Source organism: Canis lupus, chromosome X (assembly GCF_048164855.1).
Source record: "Canis lupus baileyi chromosome X, mCanLup2.hap1, whole genome shotgun sequence".
Taxonomy (NCBI): Eukaryota; Metazoa; Chordata; class Mammalia; order Carnivora; family Canidae; genus Canis; species Canis lupus.
The window spans coordinates 98,642,158-98,669,308 of NC_132876.1; the positions used below are offsets into that span (position 1 = coordinate 98,642,158).

The following is a 27,151-nucleotide window of genomic DNA, read 5'->3' on the forward strand; positions in this document are numbered from 1 at the left end:
TTATTTTGGAGGCTGAAGTAATAAAATCGCCCTGTTCCAGAAGAGGTTTGTGTGTTAAGTAGCAGGGCCCTTGCTGCCTAGTTTAATGCCTCCCCCACCCACAGAATTCACTGCAATGTACAGAATGTGATAGTTTTCAAATACAAGTTTGTTTCTGTCCAGAATAGAAAACGTGGTATTGTGCGCCCTTGACGTTATGTGACAAATTCCGTGGGGAACTGATTGATTATACTGTGACTGTACTCTTGTCATTATCTGAGTTTAGGTTGGGAGGTAAGGATATAGCAGCAGAGTTCATTGACTTTGAGACTGGTGAGACGTGGGTTTGAATTCGGCCTCTGCCACCAGTTCTCTGTGGCTAAAGACAAAGGCACTCACGATTTTGAAACCCAACTTCCTGATTTATAAAGTAGCTAGGATGATACTTTCCTTGGAGAGTGTTTTGAGGATTTGAGATAATGTATGTAAAATGACAAAATGTCTAACATAGTAACTTCTCAAGGAATTATAATTGCTGTTAATGATGATGATAATTATGATGATTCACTATTTATTATTCTCGGTGTTATTTTCCTATACCACGTCCTCTGTATCCAAAATCTCTTGAATTCCTGGGGTGCGTAACTGGCTCAGTTGATGGAGCACGTGACTCTTGAACTTGAGGTTGTGAGTTTGAACCCTAGATTGGATGTAGTGATTACTACTACTACTACTACTACTAATAATAATAAATAATTGAAAAAGCAAAATCACAGGGCACCTGGCTGGCTCAGTCGGTGGAATGTGTGACTCTTGATCTGGGGATTGTAAGTTTGAGCCCCACATTGGGAGTAGAGATTACTTTAAAGAAAATCTTTAAAATGAAACCCCCAAACAATAGAATCTCTTGGGTTCCTGGGTTAGGATAGCGAGGGACCCCGAGGTCTAGGTTTTCAAGCCTGACACTCAAGGAGCCACTTAATTCTTCTAAAGTTCTTTACGTCTTAACACAAGGCACAAATGTTCACCTGGTCACAGTGTATCCCAAGTACAAACTTACTTCACTAAGTGCAAATTAGAATAACACATTTTCTACTGTTTTCTTTATCTTCCTTCCAGTTCTAAAATAATACACCTTTTGCAATAGAAAACAATATACACCATAACTTTTAATCATAAATGCAAATGGCTCTTAATACATATATATGTGTGTGACTTTATAGCTCTCTTTCTACCTCTGTCTTGAAGACCTTAAAAGTTTAAACTAAAGAATCAAATACATGTCATAAAACCACACTGGTAGAGAAACATGCCCAATAATTCATAAGTGAGGAGAAGCCTGTAAAATAACGTGACGCACTAGGAAAGATGGCTGACGTGTAGTAAATGCCTCACAAATGGTGTTGGCACCATTATGGGGAGGAGGGGGCAAGAGAGTGGCTACAGAGGTAAGGAGGGATGACACCATAAGTTTTGTATGACATGTTGAGGATTTTGATGCTCAGATTTTTTATTCAGGTGACACATCCACCAGGGTCTAGCCACTCTCATTTCAAACAGACGGTATTTAATGCAGTGAATTGGTTACCCAGTTATGGAAAAGCGAAGAAGACAGCAAGGAGCCTCTGCTGTACCAGGGCTGGAGGGCAGTGGCTGGAGGTGGTATCACCCGAGCCCCAGAAGCCAAGGCTGTGTGGAGCTGGAACTTGAACCAGTGGCCAGTGGGGACCACTGAGGGAGGGCTTGACCAGAGGGAGCGGAGCCAGGAAGGAGACACAGCCACTGCCAGAGCTTTTGCTGAAGGGAAGGGAAGGGAGAAATCACCTGGCCTCTCCTCTTCTCCGGCCATCTGGTCTTCCGCCAGTACCTCACAGTTGGCCAGATTTCTCTGGAAGTGCACTGGGAAAGGTCAGAGAATGGATTTGAGAAGCAATAGGCAAATGACTCGAGTACAGGAGACCTTGTGGGTGGGGACAATATTTTGTCCATACTGCTCTGCAGGGCTGAGAAAAAACACAAAGCCTTAACTGCTTTTGTAGGGCTTTGGGATGCTGAAGTGACTTTGGGCACGAGAAGGTCACACTAGGTTCCAAGGAAACTGAGCTGAAAACCATGAAAGAGGAGGTGGCGAGAAAAAGAAGTAGTGGCGCAGAAGGCCAAACGCTAGGACTATGCTTCCATGCATTTGATTGTAGTACCTGGATTGTTTATAGTTGTTTGTGCCGAAGTGTCTCAAGGCACACAAACGCATTTCTTTAAAGCAGGACCTGTCTTCCTCATCTTTGTCACTGGTGCCTGGCGCATGATAGCCTCTGAATAAATAAACGTTCGTTGAAGGAAACACCGTAGAACAAGGGAGAGTAATTTTGGTGGGGAAGAAGACAAATACCACTCAAGGAGACAGAAAGATATAAATGATGTTTTCCTAAGGCACATTATGAAACTGGCAAGACGGAACTCTCTGGAGAGAAAGAGGGTTTCGTTGTTGTTGTTTTTTCCAGAAGGTAGATGATAAAGCCTCATGGTAATAAAATTACAGAATATCAATGAAGCTACTGATTTTTCTGACAATTTGATATCTTAGCAAAACCAGGTGAACTGCTCTCCTGGCATTCATTTTGTCCTTCTAGGACAAAAGGGAATAACTGATAACCATGGCAGTAAGAGCCTTGGAAGAGGGCACCTGGGTGGCTCAGTGGTTGAGCATCTGCCTTCAGCTCATGGTGTGATCCTGGGGTACCGGGATCGAGTCCCACGTCGGGCTCCCTGCATGGAGCCTGCTTCTCCCTCTGCCTGTGTCTCTGCCTCTGTGTCTCTCATGAATAAATGAATAAAATCTTTAAGAAAAAAAAAAAGACCCTTGGAAGAAAGGGTCAATGTGGATCTAGAATTTAAATAGCAAGGAAAGGAAGAGGGGGGAAAATACAATTTGATGTGCTTAAATAAATAAAAATTAAAAAAAAAAAAAAAAAAGGGATCCCTGGGTGGCGCAGCGGTTTGGCGCCTGCCTTTGGCCCAGGGCGCGATCCTGGAGACCCGGGATCGAATCCCACATCGGGCTCCTGGTACATGGAGCCTGCTTCTCCCTCTGACTGTGTCTCTGCCTCTCTCTCTCTCTCTCTCTCTGTGACTATCATAAATAAATAAAAATTTAAAAAAAAAAAAATTTGATGTGCTACTAGCCTCATTTATACATGGGTTCCTCGGCTGAGTAAACATTTAAGAGAATGCCAAGCATTGTGAATCCTAAAGTTTAGAATGACAGGATAAGAATATTGAGGAAAACCAGGCTATTGAAGGTGTACATGTTTTTTTATGGTCTCGTTTTTGGAACATTAAGACATGTATGTACATGCCCAAAGTTTTGGAGGATGAAGTTTATGTGTAAAAAGAAAATAAGAACACCTGAAATCTCAGCACCTAGAAATAACCGCCATTTACATTTTAGAGGATTGCTTCTAGTCCTTTCTGAGTATTTTTATACAGTTGCCTAAGATAAGAATTGTGTTTAAATGGTGTATCGTACTTCGTTTACCAAATATCATAAGTTTTCTTCTTCGCAGTTCCTCAGGGATGTTACTTTTTCCCCAAGTTGCCACTTTCTTAAAAATTAATTCCCATTTTTCAGCAATTACTTTGTGACAAAGTAAACACAAAGGAAACACATTCGTGTTGAATTTATGGAAATACATCTTGAAGATGCTGGAGACTTAACCATAAACAGGCTTCTGAGAAGAAAGCCTTGTCACATGTTGTGATGCCTTCTGTCCAACAAGCTACTTACATCTCAGAGATGTTAAAGCATAAAGTCAGTGTAGTCCAAAATAGGCAGTCAGTCATCAGAAGGCTGATAAAGAAAGTTTATCCACTGATAAATCTGGTTGATAAATTTAAATGGACAAACACTTGGCTGCTGCAAATACTTCAACGGATAACATTTCTCGTACCAAATATTTATGGTCTCAAGGTGACAAGGCAACTGTCCTTGGAAACTTCCAGTATTACAGGAAAATCTTTGCCTTCTTAGCAAATAAGTTTAGACAGGAACTCCACCTTATGAGGAATTTCTGGAAGTTTTAATCTTTATAATAACTGATATGTAAAAATTCACTTGCCTTTAACTTACCACTCTGGAAAAAGAATGAAGAGCAGAACGCTTTATCTTCTAAAAACATTTGTGGCTACAATTACCACGTTCTGCCCAGGGTTCTTTCTTGCACTGTCAATTAAGGCTTGTAGCCTCTTGCTCCAGATGCATTTTCTGACCAAGCTGCAATTAAAGAGTGTGGAGCTAATAATTTTTTCCACAGTCGTTTCCAATTTTTTTTCACTACTTTTCAGTCAGTCTGTGAGGAACATCTCTGTGTATAAAGCCTTTGCATATTTGATTCACCGAAGTGTAATCATGGAGTCAGAGGGTACTAGAGTTTTTAAGGTTTGGCCTGAAGCTCTCTCAAAGGTTGTGCTCATTTACACTCTTAATGCATGAAAGCGCCCATCTGACCGTGTCTTTGCCAGTGGGGAGCCTTATTTTTACTTCGCTTATTGTAATAGAGAACATAAAATCATCTTATTGTTATTATTCACATATCTTTGATTACTAGTGATCATGAACATTTTCTGTTAAATGTTTACTGAGCAGTTTTCCTCTTGTGAATAATGTAAAAGCAAAAGCAATTTAAGCAAACAAAACTCTTCCAAACTTTTCTGTTGTAATGCAGACTTTTTTTATTGCGTTGAGGGACTCTTGGTGATGAGAGACTCCTGATTACATCAGTACAGGTTTTGAATTATGCCTCAGCTTTCTCTTCTTCAAGCTAAACAAGCCTTATTTCTTCATCTGTCCTCAGTGGACCTATTATCCACCCATTATGTTAGATTTTCTTATTCTCTGTGCCAACTCCAGTTTCTTCACATTTTTAAATATATGCAGAGCTCTGAACTACAGTGGTTCTCTTAATAAAGGGCTAATCAGTTATGGGTGGAGGAGGGAGGCTGCTTCCTGCCTCTTGAGTAAGGGAAGCTTGTACATACGACTGGTATGGACAGTTTACTTTTGCAGTCTTCTGTGAGGAATTCTTTTCTCCATTAATATAGAACACTTAGAATGTCCCAGGTCCTGCTTTGAGTATTAGGGTACAAAGAAACATAAGGCCTGATTACTGTCCGTCTCCCAAGATGGTGTGAACTGGGGCGTGCAATGGATCTTATGATGGGATAGAAGTCCTTGCCTGTGAGGGATGCCTGGCTGGCTCAGTCAGAAGAGCATGTGACTCTTGATCTCAGGGTTGTGAGTTTGAGCCCCATGTTGGGTATAGAGATTATTAAAAAAAAAAAAAAGCTTAAAAATAAAAAAAGAAGTCCTGACCTATAAGAGCGAAGGGCATTGCCCTAGCTCTACCTGTAGCTGATGAGGAACCACTGAAGTCCTTTCTGTCTTTGGAACTCAAACGACAACGATGTTATCATCTCTTATTGCTTATGTAATAGGTTTTTTTGGTTTGGGTTTTTTTTTAAGGATTGATTTTATTTATTCATGAGAGACACAGAGAGGCAGAAACACAGGCAGAGAGAGAAGCAGCTTCCTGTGGGGAGCCCAATGCAGGACTCGATCCCAGGACCCCAGGATCATGACCTGAGCCAAAGGGAGATGCTCAATCACTGAACCACCAGGCATCCTGTAATAGTTTATTAATGCTAACATATACCCATTTTGTTTTTCAAGGCAAATTTAAATGTCTCAAGTTGGAATGACTGAAGGTTTAGATTCAACCTTGCCTTCTCTCTCTCTCTCTCTCTCTCTCTCTCTCACACACACACACACACACACACACACACGGCTTACATTGCCGAGTATCTATTTGTGCAGGGATTCTGAAAAAGCACATGTCAGCTTCACAAGTTAACTTACTATCTTCTTTAGGGAATAACATTGACATTCACGAAATAAAATTGACATTAATAAATGCTATAAGACTATACTAACTTACATAATATCAAGGTCAGATGTATGGTATCTTATATAGGTAGACAGCAGTATTGATTAGAATCACTGGGGAAGGCTATTTGGAGAGTAGAGCAGAACCATTGTTCTAAGGAAGGAATTTTTATAAGACTTAGGTAAATTAAAATGCAGGCTAGGATATTTCCAGATACTGTAGCAGCATAAACAAAGGTACAGTTGGGAGAAAGACTGGCTTGTTTGAGGTTCAGTGGGGACATTGTTCTATGAGAATCTACTTCAGTTTTTGGAGAAAAACCTGATTTAAAGCTATTGAATTAAAGGCAATTTAAGTGCTTTAAATTACAGAATGAGAAATAGAAATTTCATTTGATTGGCAATGGGAAGACATTGCTGAATCTTCTGGAGTGAGAGATGATGAAGTCTGCGTTCTGCTTTGAAGAGTAAGATTTTGATGGGACAGATTAAGGATGTTCAGAGAGGGGAGCAATCAGTTATTTTGTTTTCCTTTGTGGCAATTGAGATGATGAGGGTCTTAAGATGGCAGTGGGGGAAATTTTCTCAAGGTAGAATTGCCTGAGAGCAGTGACAGATTGGATGGGTCATAAAGAAAAGAGTTATAAAGCACCTTCTAGATTTTCAGCTTTGATGGCGCAGAGAAGGGTGATACCATTGAACAAGAAGGATATTGCAAATTGATTTGAGCAATGGGAAGTGGGTCTGAATTGTATTGATTTGTGTACTTATAGATTTATTTATGTAGTTCCTCGTTTTACAAAAATTTATGTGGGGCAGCTCATATAAATGTATGAACTTCATACCATAAGCATATATTTCTCATTAATCTTCTCAAAAGCCCTGTGAAGTGTGTTATTATCTCCATTGTGCAGATGAGGCTCAGAGAAAATAGGTAATTTGCTCACATAGCATGGCTGGGATTTAAATGTACTTTAAATGCCTAAACCATGGTTTAGCCCCTGAGCTAAACTTCGTTCCTGGGAAGTGACAGTGGCATTTCAAAGAGGAAACATCTTGAAGGCATTTGGAAAGGGGAAGAAAGGAAGTGTTTGAGAATTATCAATGTGGGAAAAACAAGATTGTTTGTATTTTCATTGTACTTTATATATGAGATATTGGGGGCAGGGTAAGAGCCCTTCTTTTTACTGAGCATGTGTATATCCTGGATCTCTCCCTCCTGGGAGCTTTTAAGAGACAAGTATCTCTCTTGGTCTTCATCACAGCGCTGGAAACTGCAACTGTTACTGTTCCCTTTACAAATGAAGAAAGTGAAGCTTTAGAGAGTTCCATCCAAGCAAGCTGGGAGACTGTGTCACAATTAAGAAGAGTAGTTTTAGTGTCCCACATACTTGAATTTGAATCCTTAAGCCTTTGGTTTCCTAGTCTCTAAGATGGGACTAAAATAACAATGTCAGAGATGGAAGCATGAGGTGAGAATGCATGTACTTATTACTAGCATATAGTAAGCACCCCAAAAGTGAGAGCCATTATTACTGTTCTTTTACTGCAAAGTCATAGCTAGAACCCATCAAGTTTTCTTCATCACCCATTATACAGTGGTCTTCTCCTGAAATCAAGAAATTGCAGAAATCACAGCAAAATGTAGAAAAGAAGATAGATAGATGAACAGATTAGTAGAACACTCAGTCCTTTTTTAAAGTAATATATGCATATGATTTTAAAAAATGAAATAGTACAACAGGAGAGTATGAAAAGTAGGTTTCCCTCTCAGCCCTGTTAATAGTCCCCCAATTTCACTCTCCAGAGGCAGATGACAGTAAAGCTTGTTGATATGTTTCTGTGTTTCTGTCTAGAGGTATTTTATGCATGTAGGAGCAAACATACATATAAATATGCCGGGGTTTTTTAATATGTTGATAGCATAATAGACACCGTGTTCTGTTCTCTGATCTTTTTATTTTTTCCTTAAGTAAGCTCTAGGCACAACATGGGGGCTTGAACTCACAATCCCTGAGATCAAGAGTCAGCCAGGCACCCTGGGTGATCTTTTTTAAAATTAAACTAAAGCTCTTTTTTTTTTGTAGAGTAACAGATTATGGATGAATGTTTGCTATTTGGAGAATTATGTTGGTATTTTTATGAGACAAAAACTCAGAAGTAAATGTAAGAAGTTTAGGGGCACCTGGCTGGCTCAGTCATTTGAGTATTTGACTCTTGATCTTGAGGTGGTAAGTTCAAGTCCCACGTTGTGCATAGAGTTTACTTTCACAAGAAGTAAGAAGTTTATTTTTTTTTAATTTTTATTTACTTATGATAGTCACAGAGAGAGAGAGAGAGAGAGAGAGAGAGAGGCAGAGACACAGGCAGAGGGAGAAGCAGGCTCCATGCACCGGGAGCCCGACATGGGATTCGATCCCGGGTCTCCAGGATCGCGCTCTGGGCCAAAGGCAGGCGCCAAACCGCTGCACCACCCAGGGATCCCAAGAAGTAAGAAGTTTAAAATCAACTAGTGACCTTTAAGTCAACCATTCAGAACTTTATAAATACTACTCCATTGTCAGGACTTGTAAACCAAACAAAAAAGTTACTCAAATGGAGAGATGAAGATTATTGTGAAAAATAAGATGAACTCTTTTATATGTTGATACATTCGGGGGAGTATCTGGGACCTAGCTTCTTAATTCAGGGTTTGGACTGGCCTTTAACAGAAATGTTCATTTTCTCACTTCCTGACTTACTCCTCTAACACAACCCACTTTGGAATGGTTAGTACTTTCTGTGTCAGAGGGGTTTACAGGAAAGGATCTGAACCTTGAAAACTTGAGAAGATCTCAAGGTCTAGCAACTACTTTTTACAGTGGGGGGAATTAGGCTTTGCTTGCCTCTGTGAAAATTTGTTTCCTTGATTTAATATGAGTGTCAAGTACTTGCTACAGTTAAAGAAATCTGTGGTCTCTGTTCAAGTTGGGAGCGTAGGAGCTCTTAAGCCCAAAGAGTAGTTGTTAACATCCCACTTGGACCGAGCCTTTGTATTTTGCCTCTGGCTCTGTCAGGGAAGGGACACCACTGTAGGGGTGTTGAGTGTTCTTCCCAGAATAAACTAAAATATAAAGTAGAAGAAGCTGCAGGAATGTGCAAAAAAAGGATGATTCTGGTTTATGTGACAATTTTTGGCACTTGGGAGTTTAAGAGAGTTCCTCAGCTACTTCATTATTTCAGCTGAAACACCCCTTCTTCTCTTTAGGGAAGAAAAACAGAGAAAAAGGCTTGGCTTCTGGTCCTTGTTTATCTTCTAGCTGACTAGGGAACCCAGGACAAATTACTAAGAACTTTCTAGTCCTTAGTTTTATTTATTTAGAAAATGAAGATTTAGAATGAGAGATTTCTCCAAGATGCTACAATATCTTTTTCTTATTTGACAGAAATTATGGGTTTTTTTAATCCCCCAAAGAATACCCCCGAGAAGTATGTAGAGATAAATTAAAGCTACCTCTAAAGAATTTAATTCCTGGTTGCCCAGTAACCATTAAATCCTTCAGTCAGGCAACAATGACATTCTTGCCTTGAGACAAGATTTAGCCCTTTCTGAACTTACCTTCGGGCTATGTTGCAGAAGTTTATTTGTAAGTTAGTTGCTTACAACTTGGAATAAAATGTGTTATAAATGGGGTTTAGGTCCCCAAGTCACAGAATTTTATTTAACTCTCAGAGTGCCTGATGGACTGACTGCGTAGTCTGAGTAGAACGCAGCTAATGTTTCTGTGGGGAAAAAATGCTTTTGGGGTAGACTCGCATTACTGTGGTCGACTCCTCTATTCCCGAAGCTTCGAAGCTTCTCTGGATAAAAAGAACTGAACGTTTACATCAGAAGATGTAATGACCTAATGACCTTCTTGGTCACTCCACCACCCATCCAGCCTGTTAGCTTTTCTCTCTTTGGTCCTTATTTTCCTCTGTGCAAAGTTTTCTTTATTTTTTTTTTTAAGATTTTTAAATTGTATTTGACAGAGAGAGAGAGCGAGCGTGCAAGCACACAAGCAGAGGGAGCCAGAAAGGGAGAATCAGACTCCCTGCTGAGTGGGGAGCCCAACACTGGGCCCCATCCCAGGACCCTGGGACCATGACATGAGCCGAAGACGGATGTTTAACCAACTGAGCCACCCACGCATCTCGTTTGTGCAGTTTTTCTATTAGGTGTTGGCTTCCCTGCACCATTCCCCACTCTCTGCCCCCTGCCCAGAGTCATGGTCCTCTTGAGGGTACTTCCCATCACCCTCACGCTGATTAGGGTTGCAGACACACAGGGCAAGTAAATACCCATTTCTCCTATAGTGGAGAAGTCTGAGAGGCCATCAAGGGCTTTGAGTGTCAGAAAGATTTGACCTTGAATCCAGGCTCCGGGATGCAGCCCTAGGGCAGTTACTAGACAAGTCTGAGCTTTATTTCACTTGTCTTTAACAAGGTCCATAATATAGGGACGCCTGGGTAGCTCAGTGATTGAGCATTTGCCTTTGGCTCAAGTCATGATCCCCAGGTCTCTGGATGGTCTCCAGATGGAGTCCCACATCGGGCTCCCTGCAGGGAGCCTGCTTTTCCCTCTGCCTGTGTCTCTGCCTCTCTCTGTGTATCTCATGAATAAATAGATAAAACCTTTAAAAAAAAAAAAAAACAAGGTCTGTAATATAGGACTCGGGACACTGTGAGGACTCCGTGGCATCAGGTACATCTAGCATAGGCCCCTGAGCACTCAGTCCATCTTAGCACTCCTTTTGCTGTTGGCCTGGCCACCTCTCTTTTCCCCTTAGAGTCTATGGGGAATAATTGGACACAAAAAGGGCTGAAGTAAAAGTCATCTAAGTTTTAGGTTAAAAAAAAAACTGCTTTAAGCTTGTACTTTTATCCTGGAGTGTGAGGAGAATAAGAGTAGGTCAGATAGAATGAAAGCAGAGGTGAGGGGAGAGAGAAACAAAGAGGTGGAAGAGGGGGGCATGGTTCCTGCCTGCTAGAAAGTCGGTGGCCTCCCCAAAGCAGGGCAAGCCCTGGACACCTGCCGCCCAACAGAACGGGGAAAGGGGGCCACTCACTGATTCCTGCGGCTTCAGGGCTGTCTGTGACATGTGTAGAGGACTTTGTGGTGTCTGCCTCATTTGGGGATTGAACCCTTACACTGGCCAAATGAGAGAAGACATGCTTTGTATCAGGCAGCTTCCGAGGGCAACAGAATTTGGAGATGATCGAGACTCTGTTCCCTGAACACTGACAGTTTCGTGTCTTGATTCAGATGTATGTGGTTCCATCCCTAAGGCATCCTTTCTTATTAAAAGCATCTCTGTCTCTGTCAGGGGATAAGGCAGTCCATTATCAAATGAAAAGCTCCTGCCATTGATTAATTTTAATAACAGCTGCAGCTGCTGAATGATTGCTCTTTTTTAAAAAAACAATGATTTACATATTAGCATCTTTATCAGGATCTAATCAGGAGCATTTAGTCTCCAGAAAAATTAACATGTAACATGGCAAAGAAAACACTCTGTCACATGCTTCATTTTTATCAACGTACCTTAAGTTGGATGCGTGGGCAGTGGGAGGCATGTCACCTGGTCCCCTCCCCGGGAAAGAGTACAAAATGCAGAAATGGGCACATGTATTCCTAGATGCTTAAATATCCTGAATTGTGTACTATCTTGAGCTAATTACTCTGGCTTAAGGATTCAGCAACGTTTCTTCTTCCCCGTCGCAAACAACAGCAGTGATGACGTTAAAAACCCAAAGTATTTTCCCTGGTAAGATTGAAGTGTGAGTACCCACTGGCCTAAGGTAGTAATGTTGCAGAAGGGTTTTTTGCAAGAAGGTTCATTTGCCTTCCCCATGATAATGAAGGTCAGATTTCCACTGATGTTCATGTTGGCCTCTTTTTTTTTTTAAGATTTTATTTATTTATTCATGAGAGACACAGAGAGAGAGGCAGAGAACAGGCTCCATGCAGGGAGCCCAATGTGGGACTCAATCCCAGATCCTGGGATCACGCCCTGAGCCAAAGGCAGGCGCTCAGCCACTGAGCCACCCAGGTGTCCCGATGTTGGCCTCTTTCTTACTTATGAAGGGAGTGTGGCTGTTGGGGACCAGAAAAATGGAGACAGGCAAAGGATGCAAATCATTTTCCATTGGAACCTAAAACTTACACTGTCAGATGAAGGATACATTGAGGAATCTTAATTTGGGTTTCAAAATTTCTGAGTAGTTGAAAGTTACCAATGCCTTTTCTTTTTTAAATAACTTTCATCTTAAGAGCTATGAACAAGAAAGATGCTACCTGGCTTTAAAGAGGTTTTGCACTAATGAGATAAAGATAGGAACATATCTAAAGAGTTAATGAAAAAATTAGTTACTTATGAGTGTTCATACATAAGTAGACATTAACTTCCAGAGAAATATATATTTAAAAATTCTAATCCTTATCTTACATCTGGGCACAGTCAGACTTGTTAACATCCCATTCAAAACAAATGTCTAGTTAGACCTTCTGCAGATCTATTTATGTCTAGAAGACTGCCTTATTCACATAAGCCCTCTCTTACAACGTTGTTTCAAATTAAATTAACTGTCAAGCTGTCCTGCATCACTGGCAGTACCTGGTAGCAAGGGTGGGGAGCTCTGTGATCTGAGATCTCTTTTTTTCTCCCCTCCAAGGAGGATTGCAGGGGATGGATGATGCTCTGTAATTGGTATTCGGCATTCTGTTGATTACAGTTCAATTAATGTGTCAGTTAGAAATACATTTTGCCGCAAGTAAGAAAATATCTGACCAACTGTATCTCAGCCACATTGGGGTCAATGTTTTGTATAATCAGACTTCTGGAGACAGTAGAGCACCAAGGAAGAGTTCCGTGGTACGCCATCAGAGATGTGAGCCTCTGTTCTGCAGTACCTTCTTTAGTGACAGATAATTGGCCTCATGGTTCCATGATGACTGCTGCCCACCCCCACCCCCACCCCCGCCCGCAGGAAGAAGGAAAAAGGACCTTCCTCCTCTGAGGCTCGCTTGCTTTCTTTCTTTCTTTCTTTCTTTCTTTCTTTTTCTTTCTTTCTCTTTCTTTCAATATTTTATTTATTTATTTATTCATGAGAGACAGAGAGAGAGGCAGAGACATAGGCAGAGGAAGAAGCAGGCTCCCTGCAGGGAACCCAATGCAGGACTTGATCCCAGGACCCCAGAACCACGACCTGAACCAAAGGCAGAAGCTCGACCACTGAGCCACCCAAGTGCCCTGTCTCTTTTTCTTTCAGTTTTGGAAAAGGAAACCCTTCCTTCCCTGCACATGTCTTCTCCAGCACTGGCAAAACTGCATCCCCTTGGCTGCCCTTGGCTGGCTTAGAGAGAATTGAGATCAACCAACCTTTGTAGTAGAGAAAGACCAGGAAGAAAAAAATTGAAAACGAGTGTTTAATAAACCAACCTTAGAGAATCTGCCACAGTTAAATACATCTGACCCCTCTTTCTCACTCATAAGCATTCTCTTTCAATGGCCCTTTGTTTTTCTCCCTTCATTCTAACTCCTTTATATCTTGGGAAAGTCTTAATATCTTTGTGAGGTGTGTTTCAAAAAAGAAGCCCAAGCTCCGGCTCTAAGGGGTAAGCAAGAGAATCATTCCAGTGATTCACCTGCAGCAGTGGGAAATGGTATTGTTTGAAGAGAAATCAGTAGAATTGAGGTCATCAATAGCTGAAACCTGGCACAAGTAGGCAAGTTCCTTTCAGAATCTCATTCAATTCAAACCACATTTATTGCACACCAGCATTTATGGCCCTTGGTGCAGTAAACTAAACACAATCTCTTCTGAAGTCCCGGTTTCTTTTCCCATCTTTTCTTCCTCAACTATAAGAATGAAAGGTAAAGGTGCCGCTAATTAGTCATATCATTTATTTTTTTATCAGTATTCGTATGGATTTTATGTTTATTGTATATTGAGTATTTAATTTCACTTTTACCCTTCGTGGGCTCACTTGGAAATTCTTGATGAATTTGTGTGTTAGTGAATTCTTAGTGGACACTAAGTGTCATAAATAACCTACCTTATGTGGAAAATTTTCAGTTCCATTAACCTGAAAAATGTTCACCAGAATACACCTTAAGTCATGTAGAAAACTACTTTTGTGTTCGATGTATAAAAATTGTACATGCCATCAAACAGATTGTATGCTTGTGTATGTATATAAGTATGCTCACATAACCAGGGTTTTCTGTGTGTATCTACTACTTGGCACATGACAAATAGCCAGGAAATACATACTGGTTTTGTGTGAGTGAATACTATCTTTTTCTTTCCCCATGTTTTTAGAAGCCTGCATCTTTAACCAGTGAGCTTAGTACACGGGTTAGGCCCATAATAGGTGCTTAGATAAATGTTAATTGATAATTTGAAGATGTGTAAGTAATTGTTACTTGATGAAATGTAATCAGTAGACTGATTGAGGTTTTGGTTCTGCCTTCCCATCCATTCTTGTACTGGGAAAGCAAATGTATTCAGGCGGTATTTTTGGTGGCAAAATCATTTAGTTTGAATGCATTAGCAAAAGGTGGAGTCCAAAGAATTAAGAGCTGGAAAGTTTTTGGAAAACCCAGTTAGAACTTTCCATAGAGTGATCTGAGTGAGGGCCAGATAACAGCTAGTGGATTGGAGGAACTTGACAGTGAGAGTTTTGACAAGGACAGGAAACAGTGTAACTGAAGGGTAACCATACAAGTTTGAGTAAGACAAAAGGGGTGGTCTTGCTGAGGCTGGAATCTCAGAAGAAATGTGGGATCCCTGGGTGGCGCAGCGGTTTGGCACCTGCCTTTGGCCCAGGGCGCGATCCTGGAGACCCGGGATCGAGTCCCACGTCGGGCTCCCGGTGCATGGAGCCTGCTTCTCCCTCTGCCTGTGTCTCTGCTTCTCTCTCTCTCTCACTGTGTGCCTATCATAAATAAATAAAAATTAAAAAAAAAAACAAAAAGAAGAAATGCCTGGGGTTGGGGGGTTGGCTAAGTGTGGCTGGGCGGGACCTGGGGCAACCTGAAAAGATTCTATTAGGGCAAATGAGCCTCCGCCTCTCCTGTTGTCATGCAGCAATGTGAGTCCTTACCTTCTTCCCGAGAAAGGGACAGTGGGAAGCCTCCAAATTGTTAACTCTTGGCAAATCAGTCAGCAGTTCAGAAAACCAGGATGTGAGCCCAAACCCACCAACCGAACAAAAGCCAAAAGCCCATCTGTGGACTAAATTCAGCCAGTTTGTGACCTCTGGTCTCTGGTTACCAGAGAAATAATTGAAAGAGTTGGGGAGTCTTGGGAAAAAGATCTTCTGTTGAAATCCTGGAAGATAAGGAAAAAACAAAACAACAACAAAGCAAGCTGAGAAGCTGAGACCCAGATAGAAGCTTGGGGATTTTAGGGAAATCTTGTTGAGTCATTCTAAAACTGGAAACCGAGGAAGATGAGGCTGCTAGCATGAAGGGGAATGAAGTCAATTACCACCGTGTCATTTTATCATTAAAGTAGGTTGTGTGCGGACACCCCAGCTGTGACAAAGGAGGTTGGGTTTGAAATAGGCAGTGTTAAGCCTATTGCGCAGAAAAAGTATGCTTTTCCAATCCCCCAAAAATAGGGCATACAATTTTTTAAAAAACTATTTTTGGGGGTGCCTGGGTGGCTCAGTTGCTTGTGTGTCTGACTCTTGGTTTCGGCTTAGGTCATGGTCTCAGGGTCATGGGATTGAGCCGAGTCAGGCTCCACACTCAGCGGGGAGTCTGCTAGAGATTCTCTCCCTCTCCCTCTGCCTTTTCCTGCTGGCTCTCTCTCTCTCTCTCTAAAATAAGAACATAAAAAATCTTAGAAAAAAGGCTTGTGAATTTAGTTATATGGAAAGCAGTACAGAGGTATAAAAATTAAGTCACATTTGATAAGTTAGAATGACTCACCTTTATTATAAAGAATAAATGTAATTAAACCATCTCTGCCCCAGAGAATCTGGGATGTGTGCTTATTTCTGAAGAGAGAGCACGGTGAGGTTGGTTAATTAATGAAGTTGAAAATGGAATGAAGGGAGGTGGATGAGGGGGGTAAGTCGAGAAGTTCCTGGAACTGGGATAGTTCTATGCGGAGTTGGGTTGCCCACATCAGACTGAGGAACAGACACGGGAGGGCAGTGACAGAAGGTTCTGAGTCAAGGGGAGCCTAGTACGCAACCGTGAACTGTGTGACTGTCTCTGGGCAGGAGGGAGGCAAGAAGGGAAGCGCACTGTCTTCATTAGGTGTGGTTACAGTTGGGGCACGAAGAAGATGATAAGTAAGGCTGCTCAGTGATTGACGACTGGCCGATTTCGTGACCTTGCTGATTGAAGCACCTTCTGATGCTAAGGATGGCAAATTGGGAGTGCTTGGGGAGAAGCACTTTTTTCAATGAGTCAACAGAAGAAAAAAAGGCAGACTTAACTGTGGAATTTGGGAGTAGGGAACAGGGAAGGATTTACATTCTCTGTGTATGCTGGCATGGCACTTAAGCCTCAACTCTGTTTTCCATGCCTTATCTCACTCCCAAGCTTAGTTACTCCTCACTCCCCCATGTCTGGTGCTGCTCCTCCTGAGATTAAACCTCCAGCCTTCTACGGGGTGAAGCAGAAGGAGGTGACTGGGATGCTTGGCGGCATAGAGGGGGGAGAAAGTGTTTGGGGCTCCAAAGGCCAATGATGCTTGTGTTTTCAGCCACATGACCACCTTCAGAAGAACCTGCAGCCTGTCATTTTTGAGATGCCTTGGTGGTGTAAGTTGGCATGCTTCTTATAAGCCCCCAGCCCCTCAATTTGGCTTTCTGCCCCTCATAGTAATTTCGCCTTGAGATTTCCCTGGTCTCCTAAATCACTACCACCAGATCATCTACCAGGGTTCCAAGGTACTGGAGGTCTCGTCTATTCTCCTAACCAGTTTTGTCTCTTTTCTTTTGGGTAAATGTCAGTTTTACTCCTTTTACTGTCATCCTAGTAAAGTTTCGGGAATAAGGACAAGGAAACGAAGCCATTCCATCTGTCTTGTTTAACTGGGATTCCCAAGACCTCACTTCTCAGATTATGTACAGGGCCCTGCCTACCTGTCAGGCCTCATGGGGACCATTTTTCCTCCTTGTCATCTGACATTTCAACAATACTGCCCTTAAGACCCTTCATGGTTCATGCTCTTTACTACTTGGGAGCCTCCTTAACATGTGCTGGCCTTTTATCTTATTTTGTTCTCCCCCTCTTTGCCCAGTTAACCCCCATCACCCTCTAGATCTTTGCTAAAACCTTACTTTCTCAGATAAGCCTGCCTGGCCTGTGGTTCCCTCTGCGTGCTCTCAGAACATCTTGAAAGGACACATGGAGTGATTAAGGGTAGATGGAGGTCTTGTAAAAAGCTATAAACCAGTTTTGTTTAAACAGTCTTTTTTCATCATTAGTATTATTTTGCATGCATTATTTTTTGGTGGGCATGGTTTTAAGAATTAGCGCCCCAGTCCTTCTGATTGGAAGCCAAAATAAAAGGAACGTGGCACAGCAGCATCAATAGAAGTCAGCTCTCTGCTATCTGGGGGAGATGTCAGGCTCCCAAAATGGCATTTATGTATGTAGGTATGTAGGTATGTAATATCACATCTACACCCTGAATGGGGCTTGAACTCACAATCCCAAGATCAAGAGCCACATGCTCTACTGACTGAGCCAGCTAGCACCCCCAAAATGGTATTTAAGATACACAGTTCTCCTAGAAAAACTTTTACGTGGGCCACTTGTTACAGAAGCTGCTTCCGCAACAAATCTTTTACCAGAGCAGGAAACTGCTAGGAGCAAAACTAATTTGAGTATCAACTCTTTCAGGATAACAGTGTTGCCAAGAAGTAGTGAGAGTCGGCTGAGGAAGGCCAAGCCAGAGGAGGGAGCCAGAAAGGTGTTGAGCAACCCACAGTCAGGATTTTGTGCTTTTTTTTTTTTCACAGTTGAACTTCTCGATTTTTTTATTTTTTATTTTTGGTTTGTAACCTGTTTCTCTCTTCTGCAGTTCGAAGTCTACCACATTGGTGCCACCCTGGAATACTTGGTTGCTTCTCTCTTCTTCATTTTTTAGAAAAATTCTAGAGTGTGGTACCGTTTCACTTCTGGAAACATAACTTGGTAGTAATTATAAATTCACAGACTCAACATTCTGCAGTTGTGCAAGTATGAATGTGTAATTCCTATTTCTCTCTGTGTAGATTTGTTTTATCCACCTTTGAGTAAAGCTCTGGGTTGATGGTGAGGTTTTAATGAGTTTAGATTTTAAAAGGCCTCAAATACATTTTTTAAATTATAGGTCAAGTATAATGTACCTCTTCTTTCTCAGCTGAGTTTTTAAAGATAGTCCCAGAAATCGTACCTGTTGTTGAAGAGTTCCCAGTAATTCTACGTTGTACTCCAAAACTTCTGAAGCCTGGACATCTTGGCTTAATTTGCTTTCAAGGCAGACTTGGTTTAAATTACTCCGTTTATCTCCAGCCTCATTAAGACCTGTGGTTCTTGTCTCTTCTAGTGAGTATGAGCTGGCAAGAAGAATACCTGCCATGTGGAGAGTCCATTAGAACACTAGAGGAAGAGTGAGGCCGGGGAATGAATGTGAGATATAATCTCATATGTAAAAATCTGCCACCTTCCTGTAGCGGAAGGGGTGTCCGGGGAGATGGCCTCATTCTGGCTGCTTTGGAAAATGATTCAAATAGACCTGCAGTAGTAGTTTAATTCATATTGTATGCCAAACACTCAGGTTGGAACTGTACCAAAAATGATCATGATTCCTCGAATTTGTATTTTTCACTCGTGATCACCTGACTGATTTGGATTACATTTCTTCTGGGAAACAGAGTTGGTAGGAAGAAACAAAGACCACAGTGCTAATTTATCTGTTGGAATAATCTTTAGCCATCCAGCTCTTTCCACTCATTAATTTTATGAGGTCATTATCATTCTTTCTACCTAATAGATAAACATACTAAAACTTTGGGCCTTTCCAAAAGTCTCCACAAGCCATTGGAAAGCTGGACTGAAATACTCCTCGTTTTAAATTCTAGACCTCGGTTTAGACAGAGATAGCAGCATTTTTGAAGTGTGATCGAACATCAGAACCCAGCTGTAAAACTGAAACGAAAAACACAAAAACAAACAAACAAAAAAAAGGGAAATGAAAGGGTCTAGCATTTTATTTCTCTATTTTCCAGGTTTTCCCTTGACTTTAAATGTTGAGATGGTTTTCACTATTTTTGCAAGAGCATGGCCAACATGAGTAGATTTGAGCTGCCGTTCCGCTTTGCTGGAATTTGATACCTTCCACTACTATCTTCCACAGAATGGAAGTAAAAATCTTCAAGCAGAGAGTTACCAAAGTCAAGAGAAATTCACAGGCTAAGCAAAGAGGCGAGACACCCCCCCCCCCATTACTTGTTTTGTGCTTCAGAATAAAAGCCAAATGGACCATGACTTTAGTAGCTGGTGATTCAACTTGAGAAGGTAGATGGTTTGATATCTGCCCTTGTTCCTTAAGTTTTTAGATTTGTCTATTTTTAGGCTAGAACCCACCCTGGATGAAATAATTCAAGTCATGAAGAGGAATGTTCACTTCAGCATTTTTATCCTTCTGAAGTGTGCTTTCTACCAGCTGCCATGGAAACATTGTGTAACTTGTTTCTTGGATAGTCTCACTCCTCTCAAGTTCCGGGTTCCGGTTGTTGAGCGCTGGTGAGCTCATTACAACTTGGATCCAAGTCCTGGAAAGGCAGCTCCCAGGGAAAGTGGAGGCCAACCTCCCCCAAGGGACACAGGGCTTCAGCTTTATTGGGCTTGCATACTTGAGCTACCAGGTCAGCTCTAGCCTCAGCCCCGGACAATGTCACTTTGTCCGCAGCTGTACCCTGTCTTGAGGTTTCTGTGTGCCTCCTACATACTTTCTTTCACAAGGCAGACTTAACTCTTACAGCTGTAAGCCAGAGGGAGTGGTACTGCGGATTCCTAGCAACACATGCAGACTCAAACAACACAGATGGTTATCTCTCTCTCCAGTAGGGCTTTCAGGGCACCAGAACTGTGTTGTAATTCAGAGATGGTTACTGGATAAAAATGTGTATGGCTTCTGTTGCGTTATGATGAAAAGTAGGCATTTTCCTAACTTCTTTCTTCTCCTATTTCCAAGTCACTGAGAACAGTGGTGAGATCGGACCATGGTGCATAGAAATCTGGCAGCAGAAGGCAATGGGCTGGGGGTATGCTGAATGGGTGTCAGAGATGATGACCTCAGGACAGAGTGCCATACTTAGGGGGACATGGAAGGGAACAAAGTTTGAACTGCTTTAGGGAAGCTGAGAGCACTGCTAGAGCAGGAATGTACCAGATGCTTGTCTCGGATAGTATTCCATAGTGAACCACACCCTGAAAGAATCAGATCATCCTTGCCTCTCCCACTTGGATTTGTAGTGTCTGGAGGAATTTACCAATTCTTGAAATAAACTGCAATCTGGATGAAGCTTCTGGCCTCATTTAGATCATTTGTCCTGAATTCTGAATAGAACCAGGAAAATTGGGAAGGGGGTAGAATTGGGGTTGTAAGAGAAGGATCTTAGTTTTAGGAAAGAAGGAAGATAGCAGGAAACTAGACCAATGAGTTAAGAGGTATCTGAAAAGTATTAGAAAGAGAGAGAGAGGGATCCCTGGGTGGCGCAGCGGTTTGGCGCCTGCCTTTGGCCCAGGGTGCGATCCTGGAGATCCGGGATCGAATCCCACGTCGGGCTCCCGGTGCATGGAGCCTGCTTCTCCCTCTGCCTGTGTCTCTGCCTCTCTCTCTCTCTCTGTGACTATCATAAATAAATAAAAAAAAATAAAAAAAAGAAAGAGAAGAGAAAGTATCTTCTGTTAAGATGTGTGATTGACACAGGGTTCACACTCCACACTTTAAGTCCGTGAATGAAGGGGAATTTGGAGTTGGAAGCCTATTCTTTGGAAACTGCTATGGCATTGTGGTGAGGATCAGAGTGCTCTGTACTTGACAGGAAGTATGTTTCTGTGTTTCTGCGTCACTTATTTTATAAAAAGCCAAAGGGGCTTCTTTATGAGCATGTGAAGGAACCCTCTGCTCCCAAGTACAGGGAAAGTCTGATCATACTGGCGAATGGTGTGACACCAGTCTAGAGGGGAGCACAGGAATTCATATCTTGTGGACTAGTGCCACAAGACATGGTTGGCCGAGCCCACCCAAAAAGGTAAGCTGTGATGACCAGGGAAGAGAGACAATGGAAGAACCACTACTCTCAGGGACGAAGAGGCATTGAGGGACAATCAGGGATGTAGGTAAATCCAATTCTACTGAGCAGAGAACAAATGCTAGGGAAAAGGCAGTTCACTTAGCAGAAAAGGAATTGTTCCTATCGCCTTTGAGGACGCTCTTCATAAATGGAGTACTTTTTATTGGTGTTCGTCATAAATAAGAGACTCATAAGTATATTCCAGAGGTGAGTTTTTGGTCTAATTGATCATGATTGCCATTTTTTTAAAGACTTTCTTAATTAATTAATTAATTAATTAATTTATGAGAGACACACAGAGAGAGGCAGAGACATAGGCAGAGGGAGAAGCAGTCTCCCTGTGGGGAACCCAATGTGGAACTCAATCCCAGGACCCTGGGATCATGACCTGAGCCAAAGGCAGATGCTCAACCACTGAGCCACCCAGGTGCCTCGATCATGATTGCCATTAAATAATGTCCTAAAAACCCACAAAATGGAACTTAGAAAAGCAAAAGACAGCATAGGTCCTTGTGAAGAGTTCATACTTGAACTTTAAAAACACAGAACAAGGTGGCTCAGTGGTTGAGCATCTGCCTTTAGCTCAGGGCGTGATCCCAGGATCCAGGATCGAGCCCCACATCGGGCTCCTTTCGGGGAGCCTGCTTCTGTCTCTGCCTCTGTGTGTGTGTGTGTGTGTGTGTGTGTGTCTCATGATTAAATAAATAAAATCTTTTTTAAAAAAAACACGGAACAAGAAACTCTGTTAAAAAGTATAATTAAAGAATTGATTGTACCTGAAGGTCCATATGGACTACCCGGGCTCTTATTAAAATGTTGATTCTGATGCGTAGATCTGGGTGGGACGTATGATTCTATACTTCCAAGCTCCAAAGAGATATTGATACTGTTGGTCCTCAAATCACACTTTGGGTAACAAGGACCCACACAGGTTCTCTTTGATATGCGCGCGTGCACATTGGTAGCCATGCAAAGTTAGATGTAATTTACCTTATCCATGCCTACCTACCTACCAGTTTGTAATGAAAGCAAGTCTCAGGACAAAGCTCCTTCACAAAAGAACATTTATTAGCCAGAGGGCACAAAACAGCCTTAAAGTGTACGCAAAATGCAAAGTGAAGTCGCAACCCTGCCTTTGTGGGGAGATCCTCACAACACACACTAGCCAGGGCTCTGTAACACGGTGGTTCTCAAAGAGTGGTCCCTGGACCAGCAGCATTAGAATCACCTGGAAACCTGATAGAGATGCACATTCTCAGACCCTCTCCAGATCTATGGAATAGGAAAATCTGGGAGCAGGGCCTGGGAATCCATATTTTTAACTAGCTACAGCCCTACCCCAGTAATTCTGATGTATGCTCCAGTTTGAGAATTGCTGCTCTAACAGCGGGATTCCGTTGAGCATCTAATTGAATTCAGGCAACCAACAATTCAGCGACCTACAGGTGGACATTTTGGAATCCAGCCCATGGCACCATTTCTATAGATGGAGAGCCTGTTAGATTCTTCTCATATCCTGATAATAAAAGGGCAGGGGCTATTTCTAAACCTTTTTCAACAGTCCTCATATTTTGCAAATCAGTAATATTGCCAATGCAAACCTATCTAACATTAATTAGGATAATTAATGAATCCCCCAGTGTAATAGCAGCTAAATATAACTGAAGTATAGGGTGGCCACCTCCGGAGTAGGCTTCTTTGATGAACTGCTAGCCACCCACCCCAACAGCGTGCATGCCTGAGTAAGACAGCTGACCAAAAAAAAAAAAAAAAAAAGCTGACCACCTCTGTGTTGTAGCTTAAGCTCACACACACACACACACACACACACACACCCCAGATCGTACTGTCCATGTGAGGATTTACTTAAAACTCTGCAAACCTGCTTAATGAAGGCGTAATCTACATACAATAAAATGCATCCGTTTTAAGTGCATAAGTAGAGTTTTGACAAATGTATACACTCAAAAACCTACACACCAATCAAGATACGTTAACATTTCAATCACCTAAAACATAAACTTGTGTTTTTTGAAGTCAGTTGCCCACCCCGACCCCACTCCAGGCTACCAGCTTAGCCGTGTTCTGCCAATGCAGGTGAGGTTTGCCGGTTTTAGCTTTTGACGTAAGTGATGTCAAACTGTATTTACTCTTCTCGTCTGGCTTCTTTTTAAAATTAATTAATTTATTTATTCAATCATGAGAGATACAGAGAGAGAGAGAGGCAGAGACACAGGCAGAGGGAGAAGCAGGCTCCATGCAGGAAGCCAGATTTGGGGACTCGATCCCGAGACTCCAGGATCACGCCTGGGCCGAAGGCAGGTGCTCAACTGCTGAGGCACCCACGTGTCCCACGTCTGGCTTCTTTTACTCTGCATCATCATCAATATTTCAGGACGGCTGGTGTATGATCAATCAGTATTTAGTTCCTTTTCATTGCAGATTAGTGTCCCACTGTAGGACTGTATCACAGTCTGTTTATTCCTTCTCCTGTTGGTTTGTTGCCAGGTTTTAGCTGCTATGGATATAGCTACTACTGTGGGCATTCACGTACACATCTTTTTTGTGCAAACGTTTGTATTTCTTTGTGGTAAATGTCTAGGAGTGGACTATTTGGGTCATAAGAGGGATGTATGTTTCATTCCATGGGAAGCTGCTAAACTGGTTTTCTGAAGTGGTGATACTAGTTTATATTCCCAGCAGCATTGTATGAAGAGGTCCAGTCGCTGCACATCCTCGCCAGCATTTACTGCTGTTAGTCTTTTGTATCCTAGTGCTGAATGTTTTCAAATAAATTACAGACGCTGTTTTTCCGTCCGCTAATGTCCGTTCTGGTGTTTGCGTTCAGTCTCTGCAAAGGCCATAGAGCTAATGATAATGTTGACCCGGGGGCAGCCCCGGTGGCTGAGCGGTTTAGCGCCACCTTCAGCCCAGGGTGTGATCCTGGAGTCCCGGGATCGAGTCCCACGTCGGGCTTCCTGCATGGAGCCTGCTTCTCCCTCTGCCTGTGTCTCTGCACCCCCCCCCCCCGTGTCTGTCATGAATAAATAAATAAAATCTTAAAAAAAATAATGTTGACCTAGGCCACATGGATATGCATTACGTTATTTCCGTTTTCTGACCCCTGCTTAGAATTGGTTTTGTAGCTGTCATGCGATTATGGCGGTTAGACATGTTTGCCAGTGTGTTTTGTTCTCTTTCTTTCCTTCTTTTGTTCATTTCTTCATTCCATCTGTCCCTAGTCCACTGGCTGTAGTAGATCTGCTTTATTCAGAGAGCAGTTGTATAGTAAGTCACTGGGAAAGATGATAGAAGTAGGAGACAGAGTACTTGACTTCAAGGAGCTTTTTGCAACTGGGTTCCTGAAACCTAACTCCACAGACATGCCAGCAAAAACCTAAAGCCTCGTGTATTTCAAGGCTTGCACACACTTGAGTAGGGGCATCATATCAAAAAAGCTCTGTGCTGGGTAAGGTGAGTTGGGGCTTGGTGGACAGGTGGTATAGAAACCACAGTAGCAGAGATAATTGAGATGTTTGTGTGCACTGAGTATTAGAATGGTTGCACCTAAGAGTATAAACGCATTGTTTATTTTAGTCCTAATTACATTTAAAAATACATCTCACATGCATAGACACACACATATGTTGGATAAGAAACTCTCAAAATGCTAACAGTGCATCTGTTTGGGCAATGGGATTATGGATGATTTGTTTATGGGATTTTATATTTGTCTTTGATTTCTAAGTTTGCCACAGTGAGCATGTGTAACTTTTATAATCAGAAAAAAAATATGAAGTGGGTGGTGAGCATCATTAAGGAGGATGCGTGTTGTGATAAGCACTGGGTGATGTATGTAAGTGATGAAGCCCTAAATTCTGTACCCGAAACTAATATTGCATTGTGTGTTAACTAACTGGAATTTGAATAAAAATTTGGGAAAAATCCCAAATATCATCACTGAAATAAATCCAATACTGATTCTTTAAAGCCTTGAGCTCTTCCTCTGTGATTTTAAATTACACAGACATGCTTTTCATTTACCTGAGATCTTTGTCTTAAACTTTTATCTTTTTCAGAAGGCCTCCTGTATTTTCATTAATGAAATGTTTTTGTTAACTATTATTGAGAAAATAAAGTCAAATATACATTTAAAAAACCTAACTACCCCAAAAATATATCTGCCACTTGTTTGCTAAATTCTAATAGCTATGTTAAAAAATACCTTCTTTGTTCTCTTTAATCTTATGTAGCAAAGACCCTCTCCAATAGAACCAAGGTTATCGTCTAGAAGAAAAGAAAAATGCCTGTCATTTCCCTTTTAGGGAAGAGGACTACACGGACCGACGCTTTGCAGGCTCCCCACTGTAGTCCTTCAGTGAAACTTAGCTTGTGTGATTGTCAGATGGCAAAGAGACTTTTCGTTTGTTTGTTTTTGCTTTTTCCACATTGACATAATTTTTACCTCCCCAAATTCGGGGCATATGTACAAGAGATTTTTTTCCTTTAAACTACTGTTGTTGTTATTTCAAAAACATTGGGAGTTTTTGTGCTTTCTGATGAAATAACAAATGATCTTTGTTTTGTCCCTTTTTTTCCTCAGCTGACCTGAATAATGTCAGGTTCTCAGCTTACAGGACTGCCATGAAACTCCGAAGACTGCAGAAGGCCCTTTGCTGTGAGTATTAATCAGTGACTGAAACACGTGATAGTTCCTCTTTGCTCTAAAAAAAAAAAAAAAAAAAGTGGGTCCAGGGGTATTTCCACTTGGAGGGGAGTGAAGTAGCTCTCTCAAGTCCAGCTGTAACACTGAATTCTCTTTTTAAAAATGTCTTTGGCGCAGTGTGCCCTAAATTATTTGGTTACACTGTTTAGAATCTCTCCTGTTCACCATTCCTCAGCTACTGATGTTGAATTGATAAGATACTGAGAATTTTTATTTTCCAACTAAGGGCACTGGCATCCAGTTACCTTTATGAAACTTGAAATCTCTCCCCTTCTTCTGCCTTTATTTTCTTCTTTTTCTAAAATGTATTTAGTGGTAGTATATCTGCCTTAGCCAAAGCCCATTGCACAGGTTTGAGTAGGTTATTAGCTTGAATGTTAATATTCAGATGAATGCCATGATGGAGGACAGATGATAGGTGAGTTTCTCTGCTTTTGCTCAATATCATACATCAGTAGGGAAATCCGGAAGTGTCCTGTAGTTCTGTGTCTTCATCTGATGGTTTATGTGTAACGATCCATTATCATCAAAGTTCATTTGAGCATGTTGTTTGAGGGCCTGGGTGCATCGATGGTAGAGCCATGAAACAGGCACTTGTAATCTAATGAGGGAGATCCAGGGTGTCCATAAAGTCTGGAGACACAGGTGAATGCATATAAGATCATTGAGAATGTGCACAGCCTGTTAAGAAAGAGAAATCAAGTGACACCATGTCCATTTCCACACTTTATGGGCCCCTTCAGGAAAAGGGAAGAGATGGTTTCAAAGGCCTGTATTTAATCATGTGACAGTGGAAGAATGGGGTACTATGAGAAGAATAGTTAGTTGTAGGGTGAGGTTCAGAGAGGCTGTGCTGGAAGACATGGTGCCTAAGCTCTGTGATTCCAGAAGGGTTAGTAGACCTCAGTCTAGGAAGAGTGTTCTAGTCAGAAGGAGTAGTGTGTGCTGATGCATTCAGGAACTGAAAATGCCTGAGCATGGCTGAAGCAGAGTCGTGAGAAAGGGCCACAGGAAACATTTGGCTGGAGAGAGAAGTGGGAGACGGATTGTAAAAAGGCTTTTAAAATTTACGTCAAGAATTTAGCAGTCAGTGGGGAGCCACGCAAGGGGATGATGCAGTGGGATTTTCCTTTAGAAAGGTCATCATGGGGATGCCTGGGAGACTTAGTTGGTTAAG

The 27,151-nt window shown here is 41.8% G+C and overlaps 1 protein-coding gene across 19 annotated transcripts in view; it reads left to right on the forward strand.

The window, feature by feature from the left end:
- The window catches only part of DMD (dystrophin), a 2,167,959-nt gene that overhangs the window by 2,035,442 nt on the left and 105,366 nt on the right, over positions 1-27,151 (forward strand). For all 19 annotated transcript variants that reach the window (XM_072818058.1, XM_072818060.1, XM_072818056.1 and 16 more), the window contains one exon: positions 25,852-25,926. In XM_072818058.1, the coding sequence (XP_072674159.1) occupies positions 25,852-25,926 (75 nt within the window). The remainder of the gene's footprint in view (positions 1-25,851; positions 25,927-27,151) is intronic.